Here is a 24,303-nt window from a genome sequence, read left to right as displayed (position 1 = left end):
CAGAATAGGCAGACAGACCGAAAGCACTGCTGAGGGGAACAGTGGGTGAGACAGGAGAGGTCTGCTGTACCATGGTGGGAATCTCCCTGGCTGGTCGGGAATTGAACCCATGCTGCAGAGGCTGCAGACGGCCTCACAATGCTATGCTCAACCCACTGTACCACTGGGGAGGCCCTGTCCTGAATCTTATTCATTGTGTAAGACAGCAGATTGAATGCTAATTCTGATCCTCCCAACCTCAGTTCCCCCACAGAAAATCAAGGAATACAAGTTTTTGTGGCTAGGAATCATGGTGCTTAATTATTATAATCTAAGTTTAAAGGTTGTGTTTCATATACTTGTTAATTTGTTGTGATTTTTGGATCTCAAGATCTCATTAGCATACACTACACACAAATACACACATGCACAGCCTTCAAAATTAGATAAGGTGTCATTGTTTTTTTCCTAATCCCATAGATTCTGCCTGTATGTTTTATATTTGTCCCCTTAACCTATTTGAGTACCATGTCTTATGAGTGAGTAAACACACTTGGCTTTCAGACTATTAATGTATTCTTTTTGTTTTTTTAGCACTTTTCATCTGGACAGTTAAATGCCCATTGAACAGATGCTTGAGACCTGCAAGTGATCTTCTGATCATAGCACAAGAACGCTAAGTCCTGTCCTTCGTGTGGAGGTGTGATAGCCAGTGTGCTGTGGAAATGAACGGGGAACAGCAGCTCGATGCAGGTATTGGTTTTGCTGAGCAGAATTTATTCTTCAGAGTGTGGAATTACATTACTTACTGTGTTGCATTGGCTGACTTGTCCTTCTACCACTAGACTGGAAACTCTTTGAAGACTTGAGTGTGTGCAGTGCAGAGAACCTGGACTAGAGATACTCACGATGGCCACTGAAAAAGTATTTTGCCCTTTTTCTAGGAGAGTAGATTCACTGAAATGATACCCTGCCATTTAGGAAGTGGATTTATTTTAAACATTATTGAATGTGTCTATCACTTGGATAGAAGAGGTGTAGTCTGAGGCACTACAATTTTTAGAGCTTTTTCTTTCAATTTAGTAAATGTTTCTAAATTGTATAAAGTATCTGTGCATATATAAAGTCAAAATTACATAACAGTGTTCCCAGTTTCAACTTAATACTATTCACCCTTTTTCTCCTCCATATACATAAAGTTTTACTATTTTTTAACTTACTTCATTGTTCATATGTGTGAGTATATACAAATATTTACATTAATCTCACTCATCTTACACAAAAAGTAGAGATATAGTAAAAAATGCTCTTTAGCTTGCTTTTTCACTTTATGCTTGAGGCTATTCCACATGAATATATAAAAGTCCTTCTCATTCCTTTTTATAGCTATATAGTATTAGATGTGTATATAATATTTTATTCAGCAGTTTATTACCAGTGGACTTTTGGATCTTTACAGACTTGGTATTACAAATTATGCTTCAGTGAGTAGCTTTGTATGTATGTCTTTTTGTATTTTGTCATTTTATCTTTGAGATAGATTTCTAGAAGTAGGATTGCTGAATCAAAAGATAAAATATACACGTGATACTGCCAATTTCTCTTGACCAGGATTGTGTCACTATGCTTTAGTTTCACCATAGACCATGTTGTCAAACTTTGGAATTTCTCTTCTGATATTCAAGTATAGTTTTAATTTGCATTTCTCTTAAAATGAGTAAATTTGCACATCTTTTCATATGTTTAAGGACTGTTTGCATTTCTTTTTGATAAACTTTTCATGTATTTTGCTTATTTTTTTAAATTAGATGATTAGTCTTGTTCTCAGTTGAGTAGTTTTAATGTATAAGAGATTTTGATCATCTTTTTTTTTTTTTTTTAATGCCAGCCCTGTCATGTTTTAGTTATGGAAATCAACCTTCCTTGGCCTGTATACACTTCTAGAATGCTCGCAATGCAGTTTTTGTTGGCTTGTATATCTAAAGAAATTTCAAATGCATAAAAGCAAATGAAACAGTATAACAACCACCCATAAACATACTTGAAGATTTAATAAATATTGCCTCAAGAAAAAAATTGCCTCAAATATTGCAGTAAGAAAATACGGCAAATTTTATTTCCATAGGAATTTTTCCATTTTTTATATGTAAAGCATCTACAGCACAATTTGCCATTTTTGAAAATACAGTTAAGTGACATTAATAAATACATTCACATTGTTGTCCAGCCATCACCACAGTCCATCTACAGAGCTTTTTTCATCTTCCCAACATGAAACTCTGTGCCCATTAAACTAACTCCCCTCTCTTCAGCTCCCATCACCACCATTTTTTTGTGTCTGTGAGTTTGACTACCTCATACGAGCGGAACCATACAGTGTTTGACCTTTCGTAACTGACTTATTTCACTTAGTGTAATATACTCATGTTGTAGCATGTATCAATTTCCTTTTTAAAACTGAATAATGTTTCTTAGTATATATATATATACCACATTTTGTTTACCCCTTCATCTGTTGTTGTACCTTTCGGTTATTGTGACTAATGATGTTATGAACATTTATGTACAAATATCTGTACATTTGAATCACTGCTTTCACTTCTTCTGGATTTATGCTCAGAAGTGGAATTTCTGAGTCATACAGTAATTATTTTTAATTTTTTGAGGAACCATTGTATACTCGTCCATTTTACATTCTTAGACTAACAGTGTACCATATGCCAATTTCTTTACCAACACTTATTTTGTGCTTTTTTGATAATAATCATCTTCATGGATGTGAGGTGATAGATAGCTCATTGTGGTTTTGATTCACATTTCTCTAATGATGTTGAACATGTTTTCATGTGTTATATGCTCATTTAGAAAGAAAAGTAAGGCATAATACATTTTAAGCATCTTTGGTACTTCTAATTCTGTTTTCTTCTCTCCACCCCCAAAAGTAGCACTGTTGAAGTTGAAGGGTATTTTTCCCATTCTTGTTTTTTGTACTCATATTATTATGTGTGTATTTATAAACATTATACTACTAATAAACATTATAGCTTTGTTTTGAAACCTAAATTGTACCTTGCTGTGCTTTCATTCTGCACCTACCATCTTTGCTTGCTCTGTATGTGTGTGTGTGTGTTTAAAGATTTAGCTATAGCAATACTAGTTCATTCATTTCAACTGATACCTGGCAGTACTACATTGTTACATTGCCATAATTTATCTCTTCTCCTACCAGTTGCTTCTGTCTTTTGGTATTACAGACTACATGGTAAGCATACTTGCACTTGCTGCCTTCTGTTTGTGTAATGCCAGGGCTCTCCTAAAGTACTCATTCAGTGACTGTTGTGATCTTGCCGATGCCAGGCATTGTTTTGGGCAGTGAGAGAGACTACATTGGTGAAAAAACCCTTTTTCTTCAGGAATTTATGTGAAGTGGGATTATTATTTTATGGGGTGTTTGAATATTTTCTCACTTAATAAATACTTATTCAGTATCTTCTACAACAGCGATATAGGTGTGACTAAAGTAAAGTTCCTATTTTCATGGAGGTTATTATGAAATGGGGCAGATAAAAAGGCTTAGGTATACTATCAAGTAGGTGTAAATTCCATGAAGATAAAAACAAAACCTGGAGGTTTCTACTTTAGATGGGTCCGAATGGACAGCCTTCCTGTAGTTGAAACTTGAGTGAAGTGAAGCTGTGAATGATACTGAGGAATGAGTCTTTGAGCTGAGGACATAGTAAATGCAGAGCCATTGAGGAAAGAACATGATTAAAGAAAACTGGCAAGAAACTCAGTGTCACTGTGTGTTGTGAACAGAGGCTGGTTGGGCATGAAGTGACAAGATAGGTAGCTAGGTGTTGGATCATGTTACCTTTACAGTCTTCCAAAGACTTCAGATTTTATTATGAATATGATTAAATGGTGAAAGGTATTGTGGTTAGACCTTTGGGTAGAGGAATAACAATATATTATGGGAAGTGATTAGATTTAAGGAATGTCTTAAAGGTAGTATCTGCACAAATTTCTGAAGATTAGATATAAGATGTGAAGGAAAAGGAGGAAAGCAAGAATAACTGCACATTTTTTGATTGAGCTAAACTATTCACTAGTGGTATCTTTTATTCAGTTGGAGAGTACTAAGAATCAGATTGAAAATTTAAGTTTGGGGCCTCCCTGGTGGTGCAGTGGTTGAGCGCTGGGTTGCGAAGCTGCTTGCAGCCTCTGCAGATCTGGTTCAATCCCCGGCCACGGGCAAGGGTCCCACATGGCCTGCAGACCTCTCCTGCCGCCCCCTGCTCCCCTCAGCAGTGTACTTTGGTCCTTCTGCCTGTTCTGCTCCCTGCTCTGGCTCTGGTGAATTCTCTCACCCTCCCGCGCTTCTGACTGTACCCAGTGCTTGTATAAATAAATAAATAAATCTTTAAAAAAAAATAAAGAAAATTTAAGTTTGAAGTGCATGTTCACAATCTCAGATATTTCATATATTAGATAATAAATTACACTTCAAAGTAATTGTGGTAGTTATTCTTACCAGGTTATCTGATCCATTTGGAGTGAACCCCAGATAGATCCCAAAAGGAAAGTCTGTCACACTGATATGCTATTGAGGTTCATTGGCAGTCACTGCACAAAGGGAACCTACCATTTAAAAAACAATTATTTTGTGTATAAATAAATGATTTTGTTTAGAACTAAATTGTAAGTTAGGTTTCCTAAGCTTTTGATTTTGTACTTTGAATTTTCTTTAATTGGAACTCACTTGTTTCTGTTTTATTTTGTTTTTAAATCCAGATGCTGGATCTGGTGTGGAAGAAGTGGAATTAAGCTGGGAAGATTATCTAGAAGAGACAGGGTCCACAGCTGTTCCCTATGGATCTTTTAAACATGTAAGCAGAAACTATTTGCTTTACTGACAAACTCTTTCCTTTGACTCACTATACCATTATTAGAGACTTTAGTGTTATTTTAAGTTTGGGCACCTGGAAGAATTATAGTGCTTTTTCCCTCTCTTTGCCACCCCCATTAAGAAAATTTGATATATTCTAATATTTTTTGTTTTGTATATTTTCTGACCCTCAGTGTAGGACTTGTGTTTTTGACTGGTCATCAATATTTATTTTTGTCAAAAAAAAAAAAAACTCATTAATTGAAGAAAATGGTGTATTTCCTTGTGTTTAACAGTGTTTTATGTGAATTATCTTTGGAATGGAAGAAAGTACTGCAAATTTTATTAATAATTTATATTTAGGCCTAATTTTCCACCTGTTCCTAAATCCTGCACTCATAAAACACACACAATTTGATCCTAAAACTGCTTTTTTTTTCGTATTTGTCTAAGTCATCTTGAGCAAACATAGCAAAATACTGTAGACTAGGCAATTTAAACAACACAAGTTTATTTTCTCACAGTTCCGGAGATTGGGAGTCTGAGAACCAGGTTACCGTCGGTTGAATTCCACTGAGGGCTCTTTTTCTGGTATTAAAAGACAGCTAACCACCTTCTTGTGTCCTCACAGGGAGGAGGAGTGAGAGAGAACAAACTCTCTGGGGTCTCTTCTATAAGAGCACTCAACCCCTTTGGATCTGGGCTCACCCATATGCCCTCGTAACCATAATTACCCTCCATAAGTCCCTGTTTTCAAATACAAAAGTTAGGGTTTGAACATATGAATTTGGAGGGAACTCACTTCAGTCCATAGCAATGTGTAGCAGGCCATAGTTCCCTTATTCTGGGATTTTCAAGAGACTAGTTGTTACTTAGTATTGTTTATGATTTATGGAGTTGGACCATATTCCCTTAGGTCTTTAAAAGCCAAACTGTCCTGCTGTTTTTAGTTTATTCATATGTAAAAACTCAGTCATCATGGTTGTCCTTTTTGCTTTTTTCTTAGTCATGTCTCAAGTTGAAGTGGTGGAAATTGTACATACTAGACAAGGATATCATTTTATATTGCATTTGTTAATCTTTAACTTTTTTCAGGTTTTTTTAAACTGGAAAATCTGCTAGTGGTTATTTAATATCTTTGAATTCTGATTTGTAATGTTATTATTCTGGTATGTATTTATAGAAGTATATTTATTTATACTAAGATGCAAAAGGAAAACAAATCCCTTTACTGAAATTTGATCCAAAGAATCGTGTTTTAAAGAAACATGCCATCTTTTCCTCTTTGGATGATAAAGCAATAAGGAGAATGAAGATAAATACCTACTTCTTCATTGTCAGGTATAGGAAATATTTGTAAATATTTGTAAACCCAGTAGAAATTTCTTCCCAAAATGAAGGAGAAATATAGACTTATTTAAGAGACAAAAATTGAAAGCAATACAAAAATATTAATATAATTAAATAGGTAATGTTATGAAAATACTAAGAAAGGTTCTTTTTTAACTATTGTAACTTATTAATAAAAAGACTAAACTGAAGCAAATACTTGTTCTTGCAGCTGATTTGACTATATATACTGGTGATGTGAAAATTTCTTCTTTTTATAAGAACTTAGGTAAAAACTGTCAATATACCAATTCCATCAAAAATGACATATCAGTATGTCTAATAAAGTTAGGTAAATGAAATTAAAGAGAACAAATTAAATATTAAAAAGTCACAGGAATCTCTCCATACGAAGATCATAGGACTCTCCTTTAATAGTTACAATGTTGCTCATTTGCATTCATAAAAATTTCATCAAGATCAGTCATGTTGTACAACCCCCATAGGAAAAAACTGAGGGAACTCATGGGTAATTTTCACAGTTTCATTGGAAAGTCGAAGATCAAAAGGATGGTTATGTTACCTTTTAAAACATAAGTTGCACACATAACGGTTACCTTGGCCATTACTTTTCCAATTCTTCCAGAGATTTCTTCATCAAGGGACTCCATCAATTGAGTGATTCCATGTTTTCCATCTCCATTTGAAAGAATAAACCTTTTTCCAATGGAATGACTCTTTCCCAGCCTTCTGATGAAGCAGACCAGCCAGTTGATGAACTGAGCTAGCATGCTTGTGTTGATGTGCAAGCTGGGCAACTCTATAACCTTGACCATGATTGTGGTACAAGGTCAGCAACTGATGGGAAACCGTGCCTAAAGGAAGTTCATAGGGCAGAAAGAATTTAATACAGGCTCCCCCCTGTATCAGAAAGTAGAATATTCCTGTAGCCATTGAAAAATAATTCCCAACTAGCTCCTCCTGGGTGAGATTCCCATAGTCACCTTTGTATACTTTCTTTTTCTACGAATCTACCTATTTTACATAATTGGAATCATACAGTTATTGTCCTTTTATGTCTGGTGTGTTCATTTAGCATAGTGTGTTCAGTATATCATCATACTTCTGTTTTAAACTTTTTAGTTGTGGGGATCCTCGCTGGTGGTGCAAGGGATTACGTCTCAGCATTATCAAGCAACCACCAAACACTGCAACATGAGTTCGATCCCCGGCCAGGGAGCTGACCCACATGGCGCAGCAGACCTCTCCTGTCTCTCCAGCTGTTGCCTTTAGTAGTGTATTTCAGTAGATCTGCCTGTTCTGCTCCCTACTCTGTCTCTGGTGAATCCGCTCACCGCAACCCTTCCCGCCCCGCCCCCACCCCATACCTCTGGCCTATACTCTGGTTCTTATATGCATAAATAAATAAATGAAATTAATCTTTAAAAAATAAACTTTTTAGTTGTGGACTACCCAAAACACCTACTACTTGAAACATTAGAATGGATAAATAATGGCATATTTGTATATTGGAATACTGTAAAGCAGTGGAAAGAAGCTTACATATAACATAAACAAATTCAGAAGCAATGTTGGGCAAGAAGTGCCCCACATAGAAAAACATTTGTACTGCATTATTGTCTGACTTAGTATTAAAAAGGCACTATTTAACCATAATGTTGTAATTCAGCATAGTGATTACTTTTCAGAAGTCTAACAGGGTAGTGATAAGGAGGAAGAGTTTTACACAAAATGTGGAATTTTCCCTCTGACTCCTTTGCAGGATTCCTCTCACTATTTGTGATGGCCACATTGCATTTAGTTGACATGTTTCCATGACCTTCCAGTTGTAGGACTGTTCCTCATTCTTTGTTTTTCATGACCTTGACACTTTTGAAGGGCATATTGCATAGATATCACAATTTTTTAGAATATTCCTCAATTTGGGTATGTTTTTTCTCTTGATTAATTTGAGTTTATGCATACTTGGGAAGAATGTCATAGAAATGATGTGCTTTTTTTGATTGATATCAAGATTATATGATATTGATGTTTTAGAAACAGTGGTATTAACATTGATCATAATTTAATTAAGGTGGTATCTGCCAGGTTTCTTCATTATATTACCCTTTGCAATTAATAGGAGTCTTAGAAGGAGACCCTTTGAGATTATGTATCATAGTCATTAAAGTCATTTTTAGCATAGTCCCATGATTTTTGCTTGCAATATTTACTTCTGTGGTGTTTGTATAATGGTGATTGTCTACTCTTTTTCCTTTTTTAAAAAATATTTATTTATTTATTTATACAAGCACTGGGTACAGTCAGAAGCGCGGGAGGGTGAGAGAATTCACCAGAGCGGGGAGCAGAGCAGGCAGAAGGACCGAAGTACACTGCTGAGGGGAGCAGTGGGCGGCAGGAGAGGTCTGCGTGCCATGTGGGACCCTCCGCCGGTGGCCGGGGAGCAGCCAGGGATCGAACCGGCGCCGCAGAGGCCGCGGGCAGCTTCGCAACCCAGTGCTCAACCGCTGCGCCACCGGGGAGGCCCTATTCCCCTTCTCTTTTAATTCTAGCAGTGTGAACCCATGGCTACTTATTTAAATCTTAGGGTTATAATCCATTACTCATTATTTGTTTTGTTGGTCAGCTTGTCCCACATGGGACCATTGGATCATCCGCAGTGTTGACTTCTGTGTCCTTCCAAAATGCCCCCATCATTTTTGGGGCATTTTCTTCCTGGCATCACAAGATACCCCAGGCTTTTCATGTATTTTACCTGCCTCAGAATTCAGATCAATCATTTCTCTATGGAGTACTTGTTCTTTTTTTTTTTTTTTTTTAAATTACCGAAGATTTAGATACTGAATTGGCTTATTGCTACTGAGTATCATTACTTCTAGAGGCTGTTATTTCACAGAGCTAGGAAATATGTGTATATTAACACCTAAAACATGTATATCTATACTTTTTTCCCTGTATCTCGGTGTCTATCATTCTTGTCTCTGTCTGTAATCATGACCTCATGCTGATACCTTCAATTCCAGTTCATTACCACAAGGTTTATTCTAGACTTCCTCTAGTCTTATTTTTACTTATTTCTTCCACAGTAGAAACATGATTCTGAGTCATCCACCATTTATTTATTTATTTATTTATTTATTTATTTATTTATTTATTTATTTATAATCTTGGTGTACACACACAATAAATAGTTCCAGAATTGCTAGCTTATACCTTTGCAGCCATGAAATTTATCATCTAAATTAGAGTACTTTTGAGAGAGAAAATGGGTATTATTAATTTACTCAAGGTTAATAGGTTTAAACATAAGCTATTTCAGAAAAACTGGAATAATATGTAATAATATATAATCTATAACATATTAACACATAATATAGACACTTATAATATGTACATGTGGTGCATACTATACTATTTATTATCATTTTATCTTACTTTTGTCCTTTTATTGACTTCCTAAATTTTCTTTTGAATGATCTAGAAATCACTCTTGAAAATTTTATGTGTTGAATGAAGACTGTTAAAATGGTGAACACTTAGGGATTGATGTACTTAGCAGATAACATTTTCTGTAATCATAATAGACTGCTTAGGTGAAAATACTGAGTTTCTTAAAATTCCATTGTAGTCAAATGGAACAGAGCAGCTTTGCTGTTCCCTCTTTTGTTTGGATTGTTCTTGTGAGTTAGAATGGGAATTTCTCAGGTTTCTCTTGAGGAGATTTTCTTGCATTTTAATGCTCTGAACCATTGTAAGTAAAGAAAAAATAATATTGGCCAAAGAAATACGCATTCAAGTTACTTGACTAATGGTTTATAAATTCCCTGTTCAGGTGGACACACGTTTGCAAAATGGCTTTGCTCCTGGGATGAAACTGGAGGTGGTTGTGAAAACGGATCCTGAAACCTACTGGGTTGCCACCATCATTACCACCTGTGAGCAATTGCTGCTCCTCCGCTATGATGGCTATGGAGAGGACCGAACAGCGGACTTCTGGTGTGACATCAGGAAGGCTGACCTCTACCCCATTGGGTGGTGTGAGCAGAATCAGAAGACCCTTGAAGCCCCAGAAGGTAATAAGATACTTGCTATCAAGACATGATAAATTATTGTGGGGAAGTTTTGGCTTTTCCCAGACTTGGTGGGCTTAGCATTTTGAGTGGATTATTTATAGTGAATAGTGCGCATGTCTTCTAAAATTATTTTCTGTGCTTATAAAACCTCACAGGCAGCATCAGTTGTGTATTTTATCCTGTAAGACTGTGAGACTAGAAATCGGATTGTAGAATTGAGACTAAGGGGTGGGGGAGATGGGAGGAGTAAAAGAGGGAGAGAGGATTATGGAGTGCTTTGGTGGTGAGTGTGGTATGGTAACATAAGTCTGCAGAGTTGTGCATCTATATTTCTAAGTTATATACAATGTTGTAAACTAACAGTACCTCAAAAAATGCAATTAAAAAATTTTTAAAATCAAGAAAAACAAAAAAAATGCTATAACAAAAAAGCAGAAAAAAAGAAATTAGGCAAGAACTGGAAATTTAAAAATATTAGAAATGAAAACTAAGTTAAAATGAACACAGGAACAAATCATCCTGTGTAACACGTGGAGAAAAATATAAAATGAAAAAGATAAAAATTTAAAATCAAAAAAGAAATAAAATGGACTTGGGAGAAGATACATAGATTCATAAAAATGATTTAATATTCATAAAATAAAAATCTCTGAAGAAGAAAATCAAATAAAATACTATAAACGATAATTCAATAAAACTGATGAAATAAAACAGGACTCGAATTACATATTGAAAGGGTTCACTGTGTACATGGGAAAATGAAGTCACAGTTATATCATGATTTGTTCTAAGGAAATGATTAAACTTTAAAGCAAAAGATAATCCCTTGGTTATTTAGGCAGAGAGACTAAGTTCTTGTAAAGAAAGGAAACAAGATTATAATCAGACAAATTGACAATATGCTTTATGCAAAAGACAGTAAGGTAACATTTCAGAAATTCAATGAAAGAAAATATAAGCCAGATTTTTTTTTTTTTTTTTTTTATAGAGGCATGTTTATTTATTTATTTATCTGTTTTGTTTTTGTTTATACATGCACTGGGTACAGTCAGAAGCGCGGGAGGGTGAGAGAATTCACCAGAGCCAGAGCGGGGAGCAGAGCAGGCAGAAGGACCGAAGTACACTGCTGAGGGGAGCAGCGGGCGGCAGGAGAGGTCTGCGCGCCATGCGGGACCCTCCTCCAGTGGCCGGGGAGCAGCCGGGGATCGAACCGGCGCCGCAGAGGCCGCGGGCAGGTTCGCAACCCAGCGCTCAACCGCTGCGCCACCGGGGAGGCCCAAGCCAGATTTTTTTTTAAGATTTATTTATTTATTTATTTATTTATACAAGCACTGGGTACAGTCAGAAGCGCGGGAGGGTGAGATAATTCACCAAAGCCAGAGGGGAGAGCAGAGCAGGCAGACTGACAAAGTACACTGCTGAGAGGAGCAGCAGGCAGCAGGAGAGGTCTGTGCGCCATGTGGGACCCTCCTCCAGTGGCCGGGGAGCAGCCGGGAATCGAACTGGTGCTGCAGAGGCTGCGGGCAGCTTCGCAACCCAGTGCTCAACCGCTGCGCCACCATGGAGGCCCTAAGCCAGATATTTAAGGTTTAGTCAAGATTATATGTCTTCATGTATAGAAGCCATTTACAAACTTTCATGCAAAATTAAGCATTCAAGGAATATTGTTCCCATGAGCCCTTCCTAAGAGATCTGTTAGAGAATGAGCTTCAGAAAACTAATGAAGGGCCTCCCCGGTGGCGCAGCGGTTGAGCGCTGGGTTGTGTAGCTGTCCGCAGCCTCTGCAGCGCCGATTCGATCCCCGGCTGCTCCCCGGCCACCGGAGGAGGGTCCCACATGGCGCGCAGACCTCTCCTGCCGCCCGCTGCTCCCCTCAGCAGTGTACTTCGGTCCTTCTGCCTGCTCTGCTCCCCGCTCTGGCTCTGGTGAATTCTCTCACCCTCCCGCGCTTCTGACTGTACCCAGTGCTTGTATAAATAAATAAATAAATCTTAAAAAAAAAAAAAAAAAAAAACTAATGAAGAAATTTTGCATAAGAACTGTTAGTAAAACATTAAATATAAGTAGATATAGCTGTAGAACTTAGAACTAAATGATGGTAATAAGGGAGACAATATAGTGTATAATGGCTACTTGCGCTGACAATGTAAATACAGCATGATTACCGAAAATATGGGACAATGGTGGAATATTGTGATAGAAACTCGCTATTGCCCTTTTTTTTGTGTGTGTGGGACCCTCGCTTGTGGCCAGGGAACGAACTGGCGCTACGCAGCCTCGCAGCCCAGCGCTTAGCTGCTGCGCCACCAGGGGAGGCCCACTATTGCCTTTCTTTAAACAGCTTTATTGCCAAGTAATTTAACTAATTGTCTTTTAAGTGTTTACTGTTAAAGGGATATTTTCTGAAATAAAATGCTGGAGAGGAGAAAAAAGAGGTTATAACTAACTTTAGTATTGTTTAATAGAAAAATGAAATAGAAAATAGTCCCAAAATAGAGGACTTAAAAGTTTTGTATAATGATAACTAGTAGAACAAAAACACAAACTTTTATAAATACCAAAGAAATACCTTTTCATTTTAAAATGAAAAGGTGTGCATGCAAATAAAGTAGATCACATAGGGTAAGACTGTGTACATACACATATATCATTTAGCAATTATTAAATACATTGTTCAATACATATTCATTATTTAATACATATGTAATTTTTAATAACATTGCTTTTTAATTTAATAATATGACAGAAGTGAGGCCATACATATTGATAATATCAGTAAATGTTAATGGGCTTACTTTTCTAGTAAATGTAAAAAATAATCCAGGTTAACTCAATTTGAGAAAAACCTACTTCTTTGGTATGTATAGGATGCATACCCAAATGGAGAGATTCTGTAAAAATAGAAGGATTAACAGATACATAGACAAAAGGCAAGTAGAAAACAGGCGCCTCAGTCTAAGATCTGAAAAAGGTAGAATTCAGATCAGAAAGCATTATAAGAGACAAAAAAGGGTACTTTATAATAGCAAAACCTCCAGTTAGTAGTAAAAAGTGTAGGGGCCCTCTGTACATAGTCAAGGAGTATTATCTAGCATGTCTTGTTAGGGAAGCAAAAGAAAAATAGGTTCAGAATTAGGGAGAAGAAAAACATGATGTGTATATGTGTGTGTGAACTTCATTTTTTTAAAGAGTAAAAGAAATCATTTTTAAAAGTTACATGTAAGGAAAGAAGGGGTAGACTGAAGTGGGCAGGGATAGAATGGAAGCTAAGTTTTCTGAATGCACTTTATTTTATGGATTTGAATTTTGGACCATGTAAATATTTTATATAAATATAAGGCAGAATTAAAAAGCAATTTCTAAAAAGCAAAATATAACAAAAAAACCCTAACTGTATGGAACTTGTAAAATAACTACACAGAGAACTATTTCAGTGCTTTTCAAATATAGTAATTTAAATGTATGTCCCTAGGAGGGCCATACCATAAGGATCAAAGAAAGTTATCATATTGTTAGTGGTGGTGTTGATGTTATTTTGAAATAGTTATTTATGTATTGTGGAACAAAGTAAATTAAATGTGTAGGGCCTCCCCGGTGGCGTAGCGGTTGAGTGCTGGGTTGCGAAGCTGCCCACAGCCTCTGCAGCGCTGGTTCGATCCCCGGCTGCTCCCCGGCCACCTGAGGAGGGTCCCACATGGCGCACAGACCTCTCCTGCTGCCCGCTGCTCCCCTCAGCAGTGTACTTCGGTCTTCTGCCTGCTCCGCTCCCCACTCTCGCTCTGGTGAATTCTCTCACCCTCCTGCGCTTCTGACTGTACCCAGTGCTTGTATAAATAAATAAAAATAAATCTTAAAAAAAAAAATTAAATGTGTAATTGAGATCTAGGATTTTCAGCATGAGAGAAAAGAAACAGCTTAGATGAAGTTAAGTACCTTCCTGAATTTGGATTGTAATTATCAATATGAACACCTGATGTGATTCATCTTTTTTTTTTTTTTTTAAAAAAGGGCATTTAGTATATCTAAACAATTTTTTTTTAAAGATTTTATTTTATTTATACAAGAGCCAGGGTACAGGCCAGATGCACAAGAGGGTGAGAGGATTCACCAGAGACAGAGTAGGGAACAGAACAGGTAGACTGTCTGAAGTACACTGCTGAGGGGAGCAGCAGGCAAGACAGGAGAGGTCTGCTCGCCATGTGGGTTGCTCCAAGGCCGGCAGGGATTGAACCGGCACTGCAAAGGCTGCGGACAGCTTCACAGCACTGCGCTCAGCCACCTGTGGCACCAGGCCTCCCTAAACAATTTGAACACCCTGAAACACACACTCAGTAGCAATGAGTCCTTCTGCCCCCCAGTTATGATCGCTAAATACCATTTTCATGGAGACAAATTAGGGCTCCTTTAGCTGATTTCTATTCCAGGACAGTAAACGTGTAAGGCGAGCCTGGAACATCTTTTCATAACAAAAGGAGAAAAAGGTATCAGTGACTATTTACTAGGGTCTTATCAAAAGAGACTCAGGACCAACTTGAAGACACTTCCTCTACTTAACAGATAGGATAGTTTTCTGTTATCAGCAGAACAATAGATACAATGACTTGAGACATATAGTATATGTGATTTTACCTATAACTTCACAGTGAAACAAAACCCTCATTGGTTGCCTCTGGAGAATGCTAGAGAACCCCACTGATAGTTTTTCTTCTTTTGTTTTTTTTCCTTCTTTTTCTCTTTATTTTTATATACTTCTTTCAACTGATAATTTTGAAGACTGGTAAAATACAGGGAAAGAATGAAGAAACTCAAGCATATATATCCTTCTTTTTGTTAGCTATACTTCACAGAGTAATCAAATAGTTGAAGAAGAGAAAAATAATTTAAGGAAGTATTTTGGTTAGTAAATGAAGAAGAGGTGATAGAATAGCACAATATTTTTAAAAAGATTTTATTTATGTATGTAAGAACTGAGGTGTAGGCCAGAGGTATGGGGAGTGAGACAGAGTGGGGAACTCACCAGAGACAGAGTGGGGAGTAGAACAGGAGGGTCTACTGAAATACACTGCTGAGACAGGAGAGGTCTGCTGCACCCTATGGGTCAGCTCCATGGCTGGTGATCAAGATCAAACTCACGCAGCAGAGACTGGCAATAGCTTGATAGCACTGAGACTTAACCCCTCCACCACCAGGGAGGCCCTGGTATACAATTTTTTTTTTTAAACTATCTAGAGGAACATTTTTAAGTTCTCAAAGAAGCCCTAACTGTTGTACTCTTAAATATTAAAATGAAAAATTTATCTCTAAACCATTTTCACTGATTTAGTTTATACTCTTTTTAGTTTAACCTGTGCTCTTTGACTAACATGAATAATCAGTCATTTATTCCCTCATCTAGGCCTCAGAGATAAAGTGTCTGATTGGGATGAGTTTCTGCAGCAGACCCTGATGGGAGCATGTAGTCCTCCTGTTCCACTGCTAGAGGGCGTGAGTATTACTACTTGCAGAATTAATGAGGAAAACCCATTTAATCTTCAGTGATATTTCCTGTTCAAGGAATCTTAAAATTGGTTGCTTCTTTACCTCTGCAAGGCAAATTTGGCATTATTGCAGACATAGGCGTGGGTTTTAGGGAGGTTTAACTTTAATTTCAGAGGTTGCAAACTAATGGCTTATTTAGTGTTTAAAATGTTCTAAATGAGTTGCTAACACAAAAATCTAGTTGTCTAGATTATTTCATGAGTTGGAGAATGTAACATTTTTGAACTGAACAGGGGTCAATTCTAAGTAGGATGGTCATTTGTAACTCTTGCACCAGGTGACTTGTACCCTTTTTTCTTTCATTCAGAAGACACTAGACCTATTATGTTCCAACCACCTATCTGCTTTCAGCAGTCCTTTTAAGCTAATGTGATGTTTGAGATTGTTAGTGAATATAGATTTCTTGTTTTGTGAAGTCTATTTGATTATGACATTTCTACATTATATGTTGTCACTTTTTGCCATAACACTAGCAATCTTCTGGCAAATGTGAAATGCAATGTGTTGTAGCTTCCAATTTCTCTACATCTTTGCCAACACTTGTTGCTCTCTTTTTAGGTTTAACTGCCTTAGTGGGTGTGAAGTATTGTCTCACTTTGATTTACATTTCCCTAATAACTATCTTGTTTTGTATCTTTTTATGTGCTTAGTGATTTTTTGTGTATATACTTTTGCTAATTGACATGGTCCATTTTTAAGTTGTGTTGTCTTTTTTATTACTAAGCTGTTAAGAGTTCCTTATAAATCTGGTTATAAATCCAGATCCAAATATATAATTTCCCATATTCTATTCTGTGAACAGGGAATCCCTTTTCACTTTCTTGATGATATTATTTGCAGCACAAATTTTTTTTATTTTGATATAATCCAGTTAGTGTATTTTTTCTTTTGTTGCTTGTGCTTTGTCATATTTAACAAAACCTTCCTTACCCCCAAGTCCCAAAGATTTATTCCTATGTTTTCTTCTAAGTGTTGTATAATTTTAGCTCTTACATTTAATTCTGTGATTCATTCACAGAACATTTTTTTATGTTGATCTTTATATTTTATACCATGGCTCATTACGTTATGCTTGAACTGGCACATACTAAACACTGAGTAAAATTTGAATGAACTCATGAACTCATGAACATATGACTTGTTAAACATCCTATTATGCATTTTCCTTAATTCCACCATCCTGATCTTTACCTGTGAATGTGTTCTTCCATTTTTTCATATGTTCTTTTGCATATGTTTTGAATGAATATGTAAGTATCACAGAACAGTTCTTATTAGGGGAAAATGTAAGTTTGAATATTAGGAAATGAGTAAGTGGTAATGTTGGAATCAAGCATCCTTTTTTGTAGCTTTTAATACATGTCTATATAGTGATACTTTGCTTTCCATCAGTGTAATCAAAATACTGTGTTCATAAGAGTACTGTTGTAGAATGAGTAAAAGATCAGAAACAACTGAAATGCCATTGGTAGATAAGTGGATAAATTACTGCCCTTATAATATAGATCAGCAATAAAACAAAGAGGTTTTAAAAGAAAGAAGAAGATTTATATGTGCTATAGTAGAAAGATAGTGATGATATATTTACAAGTGCACATTGGAAAACAATATACAGTGTGCTCCCATTTGTCAAAAAACACAAGAGAGAGAGTGAGATAGACAGGGAGACAGACCGGTGAATGTTGATTTGTGTGTAGAAAATCCGATCTGAACAAACGTATGACAGACTGTGTAGCCTGGTTCTTTCTTGGTGGTAACTTAACTTTTCTTTGAATTTTTACTTTCAATTTGCTTTTAAAATCAGACTAAATGAGGGCATTTTTAAAATTCTTAGTAGATGAAACTAAATAACAACCCTGCAAGTGGAGATGTATTAAAATAGTTTTATTATAGGTAGATTTTCTTTTTGATAAGCATTTTCTTATCACCTAGAAGCAATACTATGGAGAATTATATGATATTAGGTAACTGGTGTTACTGACTTTGAGTGGATAAAAATATAAAAGCTTATTTGAGATCATTTAGAATTTGACTTTTAAAAAAAATTTAAAATTCTCTTATTTAGTCATTTTACTTTTTTTTACCTATAGCTCCGTAATGGAAGGAATCCTTTAGATCTCATTGCTCCAGGTTCCAGATTAGAATGTCAAGCTTTCCGGGATTCTTTAAGCACTTGGATTGTTACTGTAGTAGAAAACATTGGGGGAAGGCTGAAGCTGCGCTATGAAGGACTGGAACATTCTGACAATTTTGAGCATTGGTTGTATTATTTGGATCCGTTTCTTCATCATGTTGGTTGGGCTGCTCAACAAGGATATGAACTTCAGCCCCCATTAGGTGAAGAATAATGTAACATTTTCTTGTATCATTACATTATTGTTTTATGTTTTTATTTATATATATATGATTGAAAAATGTGTTGTTTTGCATGGTTATTTTTTTCAAAGATTTATTTATTTATACAAGTACCAGGGTGTAGGCCAGATGTGCGGAAGGGTGAGAGGATTCACCAGTGACAGAGCGGGGAACAGAACAGGCAGACTGACCCAACTACCCTGCTGAGGGGAGCAGCAGGCGAGGCAGGAGAGGTCTGCCACGCCATGTGGGTTGCTCTGCTGCCGGCGGGGATCGAACCAGCACTGCAGAGGCTGTGGATAGCTTCACAGTGCTGCACTCAACCGCCTATGCCTTGAGCCACCAGGGAGGCCCTGTTTTGCATGTTAACAGAGATATTGCTCCCCCCCAAAAAAAAGATTATATGGTTCTGTTGCTTTCATAATTTGTCACACGTACTGTTATACCTTGAAGACTTTTGCCCTAACTCATACTAATAACCCCTTACAGAGTTAAAGGAAAATTCTCTAGGTAACATTCAGATATGCTTAGGAATAGGACAGGTCTTGGGGTTCACAATGGTTGTTGATTAAAAGACGTTCCAATAATACTAAAAACTGGAGTTACTGTTTAAATGAATTTTTACTTATTATTTCATGCCCCAATTTGATTGTTATTTTTTTTTTGTGGATTATAGCAATGCTTATGATCTTACTAGAAGTATTTTCATAAAACTATACTGAAGTGTAGGTGCAAGAACTGAAGTGTTAAGTTCTTTGAAGATGGGCTTGAACCTTTTACATTTCCAGTGGAAAGTTACTTTTTTGTTTATGTGAATGCTTTCAGAACAGTTACAAAGTGTGTAAGTTTTCTCATTTAAAGTATCCTGTCTGGTTTTACTAAAGCCATCAGACATCTGAAAAATGAAATTGAGTGGCAAGAGATCTTGGCCAAAGTGAAAGAGGAGGAGGAAGAGCCATTACCATCTTACTTATTTAAGGTAAAAATAAAAATGTGTGATTGGAATATCTCCTCAGAGTAGAGTAAAGCAATTTGGGGGACCTGCAAAACATTAAGTAGTCCCTGAAGTTAGCGAGAGTACTGTGATCATCCTTTTTTACTTGTAAAAATAGTATAGGTTTTCTGAGTGCCCTCTTAAAGCATTTTGAGTTTTTTTCTGTTCTTCACTACACAGCACTAACATGTTTATAAACTTGTTTTTTCCTCCATATGGCTCTTGTTTTGAATAAAGATTGTGGCAGTACTTCCTGTGTTCCCCCCCGCCCCCCAACCTGGATAATTTTTTTCCAGGAAAGAAAATTACAGGATTAGATTATTTAGCAGAAGCTGAACAGTTCCATTATTTTAATTAGGAGGCATCTTCAGCTATATATGAGCATAAAGTTAATGTGAAAATACTACATTCTCCATCTTGGTGTTTGTATTTCAGGATAAACAAGTGATTAGCACTCATTCATTCTCTGTAAATATGAAATTGGAAGCTGTGGACCCCTGGTCTCCTTTTGGGATCTCTCCTGCTACAATTGTTAAGGTAAAATGGGGGCAATTCTTTTGGTAAGAATTCCTGTCAGGGTGACTGGTTTAGGAAATTGGTGGTTTTTTAATCTTCAGGCTCTACTCATCCAACCCATTGCTTCTCCTAAACTCTAAGGCTAGAATTAGTTCTATGCACACTTTGTATTTATGTGTTCCAGTTCCCCGTGACTCATTCCTTCTTCAGTGCTTGGTAGTCCCAGTAGTCCCAGTCAGTAAAAGCAGATTGGGGCTTGGGCACCACAGTTGCAGAGGGCATATTCTTTGGGGCAGGCTTAGGTATATATAACTAAAGGAGATTTAACCATTCGGTGGGTCGGCCATGGCATCTGAAAGTATGGAGGCAAGCATTGTCATCAATGCCCACCAGGTCCCAGGGAAGTCAGGGTGTGGAGATACGTGAGGAACGGGTGATTGGTGTCATAAGATCTGTCAGTAGGTTTGCTCCAGCCATGAATTCTAAATTCAGACTTTAATCTTTTGGAAGAATGCTAAAAGAAGACTTTTTTTTTTTTTTAAGATTTATTTTATTTATACAAGAACTGGGGTACAGGCCGGATGTGCGGGAGGGTGAAAGGATTCACCAGAAACAGAGTGGGGAACAGAACAGGCAGGCTGACTGAAATACACTGCTGAGGGGAGCAGCGGGCGAGGCTGGAGAGGTTTGCTCACCATGTGGGTTGCTCTGAGGCCGGCGGGGTTCGAACCGGCACTGTAGAGGCTGCTGACAGCTTCACAGTGCTGCGCTCAACCACCTGTGCCACCAGGGAGGCCCTAAAAGAAGACTTTTTTTTATAAGAGTAGCTACAAGAGCTGGACAAGTTGTCAAGTTCCTGTTTACTCATTTACTAAAACTGAGGAATGAGGGCAAGAATTTGAGTTGAGGACTAGTGCAGAAGCCTCTCTACTGAAAAATAGAGACAAAATCAAGTGTGACTTGAGGAATACAAGATGCTGACTCATCTTGTCTGTTGAGATTTAAATTATCCTTGCCCTGCAAGAATATAATTCTTATACCAAGGAGGAACGCTGAACTGCAGTGGGTCCAAAAGGCGTCGTCTGGAGTCTGAAGGAGCCATAGGAGGTGCATAAAACCTTCTCTTAGGCATTAGAAACTAGGCTAAGATCAGGAACTCGAACAAACAAATGTTGTTTAGTAAGCCTAAACTAAATTTTGTTTGGAATCCAAATATTTGGATCTGAATCCATGTTCTGTTTCTTTGTGACTATGCAACATGGAGCAAATTATTTAACCTCTATTTTATTTTGTTTTGTTTTATTTTGTTATGTTATTTTTTATTTATTTATACAAGCACTGGGTACAGTCAGAAGCGCGGGAGGGTGAGAGAACTCACCAGAGCCAGAGCAGGGAACAGAACAGGCAGATGGATGAAGTACACTGCTGAGGGGAGCAGCGGGCGGCAGGAGAGATCTGCGCGCCATGTGTGACCCTCGCCCAGCGCCCGGGGATCAAACAGGCGCTGCGGAGGCTGCAGGCAGCTTCACAAGCCAGCGCTCAACCGCTGTGCCACCGGGGAGGCCCTAACCTCTTTTTAAACTCAGTTTCCATATCTGCACTGGGGCTGATAGTGGTACCTAACTCTTTAGATTGTTAGGAATGTTAAAACTGAATTAATGCATGAACAGCATTTAATTGAAACATTGCATGACACAAGATATATTTTTTTGAGTGCATAGTATTATTATCATTATGCACTGTAGCTATGAAGTGTGTAACATGTTTGGTTATGCCGAGGAAATGACATGTGTGTTTATATATACATATACATAAAACCATTTGTCTGTTTTATCTGTTAATGGTGTCTACAGGTTTTTGATGAGAAGTACTTTCTGGTGGAAATGGATGACTTACGACCAGAGAATCATGCCCGGCGATCTTTTGTGTGTCATGTCGACAGTCCTGGTATTTTTCCCGTGCAGTGGAGTCTCAAGAATGGTTTACACATCAGCCCGCCTCCTGGTGTGCATTTGTTCTGTTCTGAATTGTTCATTGGGAACTTTTCCTTTAAAATGAGGTTTATCAGATGGCATTGCCTGGGTCTTTTGTCCTCTCTATCCTCATACCCTCGCTTGTCAACATTTTAAGGACCCACGGCAAGTGTAAATGAAGGCGTAGATTGCACATATTTGCATATTTGAAAGTTATAAATTAAACTGAAAAACTACTAAATAAAGATCTGTCCTCCTTCCTTGACAAATGTATCTTCAAAACAACCTGGGGTTCCATATGGATCCCTTAATTCAGTCTATCTTGTATCTGTTGGCAGGTCACAGATGGGGTGGGGGACAGGATGCACAATTTTGGGAGCTGGTTTAGGAGAAGAGACTTTAGAGTCATAGCTAGGAGGTAGATTACTGATGACTTTTAGGTTTCTAGGCTCCATTTTGGAAGGGGAGTCTTCAGACTAAAGAGGTTTATGGTCAAGAGTAGGACCTGGAGAGCCTATAGGTAGGAAAGTAGCAGTTCATTTTCCTGGTGTTTGCAACTTTGCAAAATGTAATCTTTGACCTTTAAATTAAGTCTCTTAAATAGGACTTAGTTGAGCTTGATTGAAACTTTACTGTTTTTTAACTTTGAGTGTCCAGAAATGTTGATGTTTTCCATCTGATCAGATTATTTGGTTGTCAAATATCAGATTATTTGGTTGTCAGTCTATACTATAGACTTTTGATACAGCACAACTTCACTTTCTGACTGGTAACTGCTAAAACACTAGCCTAGAAGTGCACTTTTGTATTAACAAAAGATGAAAACTCAGAACCTTTGCCTTTGCCTTTCATCCAGGCTTTATTCATTCAATAAACATTTATGGAACATTTGCTATGAGACAGGTATTGGGCTTGTCACTGGAGAGTCAAAAAACTGTATGCAGTGCTTCAATGAGCAAAAGGGAACCTCTTATGTTCTCCTTCATCAGTGAACACAAGAGTAGGGATGTCTGCCTGGTGATAATGTTGGTAGGGGATACCTCTAGAGGAGGAAGTTCTTGCTTTGCAGGAAGGATCTAGACATCCCAAGCTCTTTATTCTGCCTGCTCTCTTTATGAAAAAGGAATAAACAACTATTACAAGTCTTAGATCTTTCGGCATTGTTATTGGGCAACTGTATTTGTAAATAGAAGTAAAGTAGTAGGTCATGTAATTGGAAATGGAATACAATTTACTATGAGGAATTGAGCGTCAGCAGAATGAAAATGTAGTGCATGTCTCAGTTAGGCAGAGGTGATGATTGAGGGACCAGTTGGGTGAAGGACAGCAGGGTTTTGAGTAGCCTCAAACCCTTGTGAGATTCTACGCCCTGTGGGACAGAGAGCAGCTCAGAGACAACAGGGCCTGTTCTAGCTGCTTACACACAGGTGGTACTGTCAGGTTATTAGATTGGAGGGGGTGCTTCCAAGAACTTCAGTATATTTAAGCAGGGTGCTAGACCCAACTTCTTTTTTTTGGAGAGGAATTCATGATTGATTATAAGTGCATATGGAACATGAATCTGAAAGCAGTTCTGATATTCTATCAGTAGTAGCCAAGACATGTTTAAGGAAAGACATTTATGAAAGAAAATTCTTTACTGAGTAAATAGTGTTCTGGATTATTTCTGTCTCTTTATGTTTAGAGTCAAAGTCATAATAGAGTTATTAATAAGATAGGATTTATTGGTACAAACCAAATCCTGTTATTATAATTGTATTAAATTCTTTTGGTAAATAGCCAGCAACTAAATCATATAAAATATTGTTCAAAATAGATTACCTAGTTTGAAACTTGAAAGTTTTAAAGTGTATCCGAAGAATTTTGTTATAGTTTGACCACATTGCTTTATTTTATAAAATTAATGCCTTGGATTTATACGTGTTTTTCCCCCTCTAAAATGATCAAGTCCTCAACTGAAAAAAATTAGGACTTGTGAGTGGACACCTGGCAGAATGGTAAAACCAGCAGACATGTGTGGTGTGACTCATTGTTCTTTTGTCCCTAACTAGGCTACCCCAGCCAGGACTTTGATTGGGCTGACTACCTCAAACAGTGTGGTGCTGAAGCTGCTCCTCAGAGGTGCTTCCCTCCGGTGAGAACTCCTATTCTCTCATGGGCACTGTTTTGAGGCTGCCAAGACTGCTATGCTTTCCATGCTTTTTATGATTATTACTCTGAAGTCAGTCTTTTCACTTAAGCTAAATAAGCATCTTGTTGATTGTACTAAAATGGTCCATGGACCTCCCTCAAGGTGCAAGGGGTTTAAGTCTCAGCACTATGAAGCTATCTGCAGCCACTGCAGCACAAGATCGATCCCCAGCCAGGCAGCTGACCCATATGGCACAGCAGACCCCTCCTGTCTCGCCACTGCTCCCTTCAGCAGTGTATTTCAGTAGATCTACCTGTTCTGCTCCCCACTTTATCTTAGGTGAATCCTCTCATGTAATTGGAAATGGAAGTTTGCTATGAGGAATTGAGCGTCAGCAGAGTGAAATGTAGAGCCTGTCTCAGGCAGGGAAGGTGATTGAGGGACCACTTGGGTGAAGGACAGCGTGGTTTTGAGTAACCCCACTCCCCCTCCCCACGGCCTACACCCCA

At 37.6% G+C, this 24,303-nt stretch overlaps 2 protein-coding genes across 5 annotated transcripts in view; one reads left to right on the top strand and one right to left on the bottom strand.

Moving 5' to 3' along the window:
• Positions 1 to 24,303, top strand: part of SFMBT1 (Scm like with four mbt domains 1) — an 84,941-nt gene that overhangs the window by 37,742 nt on the left and 22,896 nt on the right. For all 4 annotated transcript variants that reach the window (XM_037530588.1, XM_037530578.2, XM_054694632.1 and 1 more), the window contains exons 2-10: positions 574 to 732; positions 4,771 to 4,865; positions 10,047 to 10,287; positions 15,683 to 15,771; positions 17,916 to 18,162; positions 19,065 to 19,159; positions 19,610 to 19,711; positions 21,544 to 21,694; positions 23,715 to 23,797. In XM_037530588.1, coding sequence (XP_037386485.1) covers positions 705 to 732; positions 4,771 to 4,865; positions 10,047 to 10,287; positions 15,683 to 15,771; positions 17,916 to 18,162; positions 19,065 to 19,159; positions 19,610 to 19,711; positions 21,544 to 21,694; positions 23,715 to 23,797 — 1,131 coding nt within the window. In that variant the 5' untranslated portion in view covers positions 574 to 704. The remainder of the gene's footprint in view (positions 1 to 573; positions 733 to 4,770; positions 4,866 to 10,046; positions 10,288 to 15,682; positions 15,772 to 17,915; positions 18,163 to 19,064; positions 19,160 to 19,609; positions 19,712 to 21,543; positions 21,695 to 23,714; positions 23,798 to 24,303) is intronic.
• LOC119261340 (replication protein A 14 kDa subunit-like) lies at positions 6,652 to 7,029 on the bottom strand. Its single transcript, XM_037530609.2, is given in 2 exon segments — positions 6,652 to 6,780; positions 6,783 to 7,029. Coding segments are annotated over 2 exon segments (354 nt in total). The 3' UTR covers positions 6,652 to 6,673.

Source organism: Talpa occidentalis, unplaced genomic scaffold (genome assembly GCF_014898055.3).
Source record: "Talpa occidentalis isolate TD23 unplaced genomic scaffold, MPIMG_talOcc4v2.1 talOcc4.10, whole genome shotgun sequence".
In the NCBI taxonomy this organism is placed as follows: Eukaryota; Metazoa; Chordata; class Mammalia; order Eulipotyphla; family Talpidae; genus Talpa; species Talpa occidentalis.
Note: the sequence above shows the minus strand (reverse complement) of the source record. Positions and strands in the feature narration are given on the sequence as shown.